This window comes from Myripristis murdjan, chromosome 8, assembly GCF_902150065.1.
Source record: "Myripristis murdjan chromosome 8, fMyrMur1.1, whole genome shotgun sequence".
NCBI lineage: Eukaryota > Metazoa > Chordata > Actinopteri > Holocentriformes > Holocentridae > Myripristis > Myripristis murdjan.
In genome coordinates this window covers 5563386-5570276 of record NC_043987.1, presented here as the reverse complement: position 1 = coordinate 5570276, position 6891 = coordinate 5563386, and the positions used below count along the sequence as shown (strand labels likewise).

General features: G+C 42.0%; 1 protein-coding gene across 1 annotated transcript; it reads right to left on the bottom strand.

Moving 5' to 3' along the window:
* Positions 1–1893: 1893 nt before the first annotated feature.
* LOC115363066 (uncharacterized) lies at positions 1894–5965 on the bottom strand. The gene is made up of 3 exons (XM_030057139.1): positions 5754–5965; positions 4910–5104; positions 1894–2213 (listed from the first exon to the last, which is right to left on the bottom strand). Exons 1-3 carry the CDS (start codon positions 5857–5859, stop codon positions 1894–1896), a joined length of 621 nt encoding a protein of 206 aa, XP_029912999.1. The 5' UTR covers positions 5860–5965.
* Between the last annotated feature and the right edge of the window lie 926 nt (positions 5966–6891).

The following is a 6891-nucleotide window of genomic DNA, read 5'->3' as shown; positions in this document are numbered from 1 at the left end:
TTGGCCAGTTATTCACATGAATGAGAAAATACACATTAGCAACAAAAAGATCTCTGGAATGCAGGGTAGCTGTAAGTGTGTCGCAGCATTTTACAGTGGATTTTTCCCATAACCTTTTTCAAATGAAAAACGTATTTGTCATCATTGCGAGTGGAACCGAGTGATGTCACATTCTTACGTGCATTTGTGACCCTCGAGCATGCAACATGTACACATGAGGAATCTGTTTAGAGACATGTCTACCTGTCCTGCGCGCTCACCTTTACTCTTGTCCCATGGACAACTAGCACCCACACATGCATTACATGGATTTTACAGTTTTTTTTCTGAATGTTTAAACACTAACAGTGATTCTTGAAGCTCTGTCTTCTGAGACCTTTAACACTTGGAGCCGATGCATTTACCAAGTGCGTCAAACTGCATGCACATTCTCTGCTTCACACTCAGTTTGCAATTTTACGCCACACTTTTTTGCAAAAAATGTAAACACAACTCACTTCTTTACACTCAGTTTGCAATTTAATAACACAGCTCTATCAAAACTGGTAACACTGGTCTGTACATCGCTACCCTATTTTGCCAATATTCTTTCCACATTTCCACATGTGAACACACTTTTACATATGAGTGCATTTAACAAATCAGAGCTTGAGCACTATCAATAGGCCAGAGGTAAACATTTGGAGAGCAAGAGGGGTGAGAAGTAGAGGAGGATGAGGAGAAGGAGGAGAAGGACAAGGAGGAGGAAGAGGAGGATGAGGACAATGAGGTGAAGAGGTATGAGGCGGAGGAGGCTTTTCCATTAATCCTATCAGAATTGTTTGCTTTTGTAAGAGATGCATGATGTCTTGCTGGTTTGGTGTGAGGTTTTGTGGTTTTGCAGAAACAGCCTAGTTTCAAAGATAGTGCCTCAGCAACCAGAGGAAAATCTGCAAGATAAGAGCGCCCCCTTGAGTTCAACGGAGGAACCACATAAAAACTCTGCCCCCTTAACAAAAATGTGGAAAGATGTTGAACATATTACACTCTGCTTTCACCTTCACAACCTCCATTTATATATTGCTCAACATTGCCTACAGAGACTTTGACTGACAATATGTGAGAAAATTATTAACCATATAAACAGTAACTTCAACTAGATGTAAAAAAATATATATATAACAAACCTGCACTTGTCACAATATGTATTACGGATAAGAGATATGTCTCTTTCACACCAAAAATATGCTACTTTATGTTTTCATAAATTATTTGTATTTCTATTAAATGATTTCTTGTTTTGTGGCGTATCAAATGATGTCTGAAATACACCATTAGGTTCAACGCAGTTTTGCCTGTGAGTTGTTATATTCAGTGGCCTCCAGTTTCTTTGCTGTATGACTTTGGACGCCCATATTTACATGTTTTTGAGAGGATAATATTCTCTCAACCCTTCAGATAATACAGTTTGAATTTGCATACTTGTTTATTATTATTATTTTTTTTAAGTACTTGAAAATAGCAGCTGAACAACTAAAACTGTACTTAAAAAATGGCACATACATACGTATAATTCAACACAAGCAGAGGATGGAAAATATCCTACAAGATCTATGGCATTACCGGAGTGCAGTCTTTCTGGCGATGTTTTAAATGCAACAAAAACAGATGCACAAAAAGCCTGATTTGATAAAAACCATAAAAACATGGTGGAGACAGGAAAGCATCCCAAATCTGGATACAAGAACTGAGAGGAAATTCATCTCACTAAGCACACTGTGCCAGTACCAGATAACATCCATGGCAAAGAATGAAGGAATGTAATGTTGAGAGCGCGCGCGCGCACACACACACACACACACACACACACACACACACACACACACACACACACACACACACACACACAGAGTCCTACATGGTTTTGGTTGTCACTAAGGCAGTGCCACCCAGCTCTGTGGCAGGAAGTGGCACCGTGTGTTGCCTCATGGTGCTGTACGTAAGCAGGCCTCCGCTCCCCTCCATCCCTCCATGGTTTGTGGGGTACCTGCGGTGGGTGAAGCTTTCCTCACACTTGAAGCCTGTTAGGGCCCCAGCATCCAGGTGAGGGCAGGAAGGGGCCTCCCTGGCCCTCTGCTGCATCTCTGCCTGACCGTTTCTCTCTGCAGGCGCTGGGTGGATTTTGACAGATGTGTCTGTTTTGGCAAGAGGCTGCACTGCTGGCTCTGGGTCCTCTGCAGCACAGACACAACACAAGGCAATGATAAGATTAAAAAAACAACCCCTTGTTGAGGTTCAGACTGCATATGGAAAGCCAGTGCCCATAGGAAAATACAATATATTGATGATTTTAAAGATACTATTTTCAGGTAACATTAATACATAAAGGAATGTTCCAGTGTTTTGGGTAAAATACCCTTTTTTCCACCCCCCCCCCCAATTTTTCCCTATTTTTGCACTTTGACAGAGCTAGGCTAATGACTCCCATAGATTTTAAGTCTTTATGCTAAGCTAACACCAAATGCTACTCACAGGAACCAAACCACTGGACATAAAGAGGTGAAAATGGTATCAAACATCTTGTCTCAGTCTGGGTAAGTCGGAAAAAGGGTATTTTGCCCAAAATGTTTAATAGAGATTGAATATAGTCCCATAACACAGTATATCATATAAAATAAAATGTTTTAAAACTAGTGGATATTAACACATGCATTTGTTGTATGACCAAAATCAACCACATAGCACTTATTTTATTATATGTTGGCATATAATATTCATGTATTAGAGGGTCAGAGTGGTTGTCAATAGTACAATGGTATATATCAGCTGGTGCTCATTCAGGCAAGCACTACAGAAAATGCCTTTTTTTCAACATCATGCTGTTTTTTCAAGTCTTAAATTGTAAATGAAACGAATGAAACCAGTAAAATTTAAAAGCTTCAACACTTCCTAACATCTTATAAAAGCTTTATTGACAGACAGAGGCTGAACAACAGAGGTGTCCCAGTGAGGATTTTAATGATGGCAGGAGGCATGCAGAGCATCCATCACTCACTGCAACAACTCCCCCCTGCCCTGATATATATCCATATCTGTCTACATCAATATGGATATATAGATATACTGTATAGATATAGACAGAGATAATTTTTGCATTTCAGAGCATTTCAGCCTCCATGTTAAGCCGACACACAGCACACACAGTGCCAGTGCTGTTGCAGGAGCTGACTACCTCCTGGTCAGTGGATGGTCTCTCTCACCACCAGGCCAAACTCCATCAATCAATCAGTCAATCAATCTTTATTTATATAGCGGCAAATCACAACAGAAGTTATCTCATGACAGCACATAAAGCAGAAACTGTCTATAGCAACTAGCGCATGTGATCCTGTAGGTTACATCAGTGCCTGTCGCTCTGCCTTTTTGTCAGTTTATATGTTTATAAGGTCCTTTAAAGACCTCGTTTGTCCTCTTTAACCAACGGATGTGTGTTGAAACGAGAATAGCTGGGGAGGGAGTGGGGCTGACCCATGGGACCCCTGAGAAGAAGAGAACAGAAACTGCGGAGTTTCTAGTGTGATGAATGTCACACTTGATCACCTGCCTGCCTGCGACCCCACTTCCTCCCCATCGCTCTCAAACGCAGCCTCTCAAACGCAGCCTCTTGCTGACACACCATATGAAAACACCCACCGTTTGATAAACACCAGAAAAACATCATGCAAAGCACGGAAAGGTGCCACACCAATGTTCAATACGGGACGTCGGGGGGCAATTATCATCATCTGTGAAAGCTGAAGTTGTGGTAACACACACACTTCCCATAGACGATATCTAATATGAATGTAGGTCCTATTTCTGCTCCCTGCTCTAATATCTGTGGTTTCACTGATGCCGATATTTAACAAGAATTTGTTGTTTTCCCCAGTTATATTCCTGGCAGAGCCTCTGGAACAACATGTAGGCCATCATGACAAACTAAAAGTCTTTGCTGAAACCTAGAGCAATGAAATACTTTAGGGTGACCTATTCACCTATGCTCCTATTCAGCTGCTGGGGAAACTCTGGGATACATTAGACATTTAACCCTCCTATTATGTTTGGGGTCAATTTGACCCCAGCCAATGTTTAACATCTCTAAAGAAATGCTTAACATACTTTTTTTTGCTTCATATTTAATGAGTTTTCCTAATGTAATGGGTACTACCGGGTAAACATGAAATTCACATGAAGGTATGTCCTATACACACACTTTGTAACGCATCGGTTATAAATAACAAAAATCTGTACTTAAAGCCATTAAAACACCAAAAATTAATATTTCTTTCCAATTTTAAATCAATCAGTGAGATTTTATGGTGATTTGCATATTTTTCCATAGTCGCGTAATAGGAATACTGGATGTATAAGTGGGGTTGGGGGGAGTTATGTTTTATTTAAAGGTCTATTTAGGTTGTCAACAAAGAAACATAAAGAACCTGACATGAACTTTGGTAACAATTTTAATAATAATAATTTTGTGGAGGTTTAAACTGGGTGGGTGTCAAATTGACCCCAAACATAAAAGATGTTTGTAAATATGAACATAACAGGAGGGTTAAATGGAGAATTAAGTCACAAAACACAAAACTGAATTATTAAATGAATACGTGAAATATGCAACAAAGATATAGGTGTATTGCATTGTGGGTTTCCCTCAGGTTTTACGCAATTGTGGTCAGGGAGGAACCCCCATCATACTGACAGTCTGATGATACTTACTCGCCGATACCTAGTATTTAATAAAAGGCCAATATCAGCTGGATGTGTCAGCAAGACCAGCATATCAGGCAGTACTTGGTGCTGTAGAATTGCTAACCTACTGGATGTCTAGTCAATATTTTGACTGGATAACCAGTTTTCCTTCAAGTGCCCTCACCGCCCTCCTTACCTGCGCTGCTGCGGCGTCTGGTCTGTTGCCTGTATATGATGGTCCAGATGACCACGGCCAGGATGGATCCCAGAGTCAACAACCCCACAAACACCCACAGACCGTTCTCAAAACTGAGGGGCTGTACCACCACAGATTTGGCCGGGGCGGTGGGGACCGTGCTTCTCAGATGGACAGGAACAACACGGGGAGGCTCTGACAGGGAAAGATCAGGGGAAACAGCATCTTAAATGTTCAGACAGTATTATTATTATCATCAGCTTTGTGCAAAACCACCCTAGTTGGGTCCTGAGTCAATTCCAAGACCAGGACCAATGGGGGTCAAGACCAAGTCAAGACTGAGAGCTGAGCAAATTGAGTCTTAGTCAAGACCAGAACTAAAATAAACAGCGTCCCACATGTCTTAAGGATGAGCAGAAGTGTAGATGATGATGTTGAGGACCATTAAAGACTGTGCACATAGTTTTAGTAATCCCTTACATTGCTTGTGGCACTGGGGAGAAAATCAACAAGCAGCCAAGCAGAGGATGTATCTCTTATAATTACCCATAGACAGGCGGGCAAAAAAGTCAAGCAAACACAGAAAAGTGGCCGGGACCAAGTCGAGCCACAATAGGTCCCAAGGTCCAAGACGTCTTAAGCCCAAGACCAGACTCAAAAGCACTGCAGCCCGGCACAGGAAGCAGGTGATAAAATGAAGGCAACCGAGCAGGCAGCAGCTCATATCTTGAATTAAAAACAGCAGCATTGTGCGTTTGAGCCTACAGAAGCAGCCGACCAACCAAACAAAATGGCTTTAAGAAGACTCGGGGCAGAGCAGCTAGAAAGGCTGAGTGGGACTCACCTGTGGCCGGTTTAGGCTGCTGTGCGGCTGCCAGTGGATTGCCGACGCAGTCAGAAATAAGGGAGTCCCACTTGGTACCAGGAGGACAATTACCTTTCCTGGCCATGGCTGAACCGAGGTGGGCGCTGCAGAGACCTGCTGCTGGTTCTGTGGGATTAAAAAAAAAAATGTGAGGAAAAAATTTTAAAAAATGGCAATGAAACAAGAGGGAACTTTGAGAGATGAAGTGAGTGAGAGAGAGGCCAGAGAGATGACTGTATATTCATTTGTGAAATGAATATAGAGTGCCCTAACAGACGTTTCACTTCCTCCATTTCATAGGAAAGGGTGAATCACTAAATGCGTCCCTTGGGCTTTGAAGAGCGCAGAGTGCAAGCACACACACACACACACACACACACACACACACACAGAGGGAGAGAGAGAGAGAGAGAGAGAGAGAGAGAGAGAGAGAGAGAGAGAGAGAGAGAGAGAGAGAGCTTTGTGCAGGACAGCACTGAGATCCTGACCTTTGGTGCTTCTTGTTTTGGGCTGTTTGCAGTTTCGGTACTCTGGAAGTGTAAGCTTGTTTTTTTTTCCCGTCACATTTCATGTTATGTCACTTGATCAGAATACCTTTTTTCCTTCCATTAGCTTTGTCTACTGCATCTTCCCGTGGCAATATGAGCTCCACATAACACATCAATCGGCTGTGACTCTGACCACAGCAGCAATCTGGCCTTAAAACCGAGCTCACCATCTCTTCTCCCTCTGATGTGTTGCTTGGATTGCAGCCATTTCCAGAGGATTCCCAAGATTTAAATTCTTTTAATCAACCCAGTTTCTTGCAAAAATGTAAATGTGCAGTTATATATTCTGCTTCCTGATGAATGGGAGATCACAATGTCCAGTTTTTTTGACTCATTTTTGGCTCAAGTCTCTATAGTCTTTCTTAAATATCAGAGATGGGATCAAGTCATTGTTTTGCAAGTCACAAGTAAATATCAGGTCTTGGCATTCAAGTCCCAAGTCAAGTCTCAAGTTAAGCCGAACAAGTCCTCAGTGAAGTCGTAAGTCAAGACTAGACTAAGTGGAGTCTAACGTGCCTTAAAACGTCATCAAAGTTGTGCCTTGAGTCCAGGTCATGTGACTCGAGACC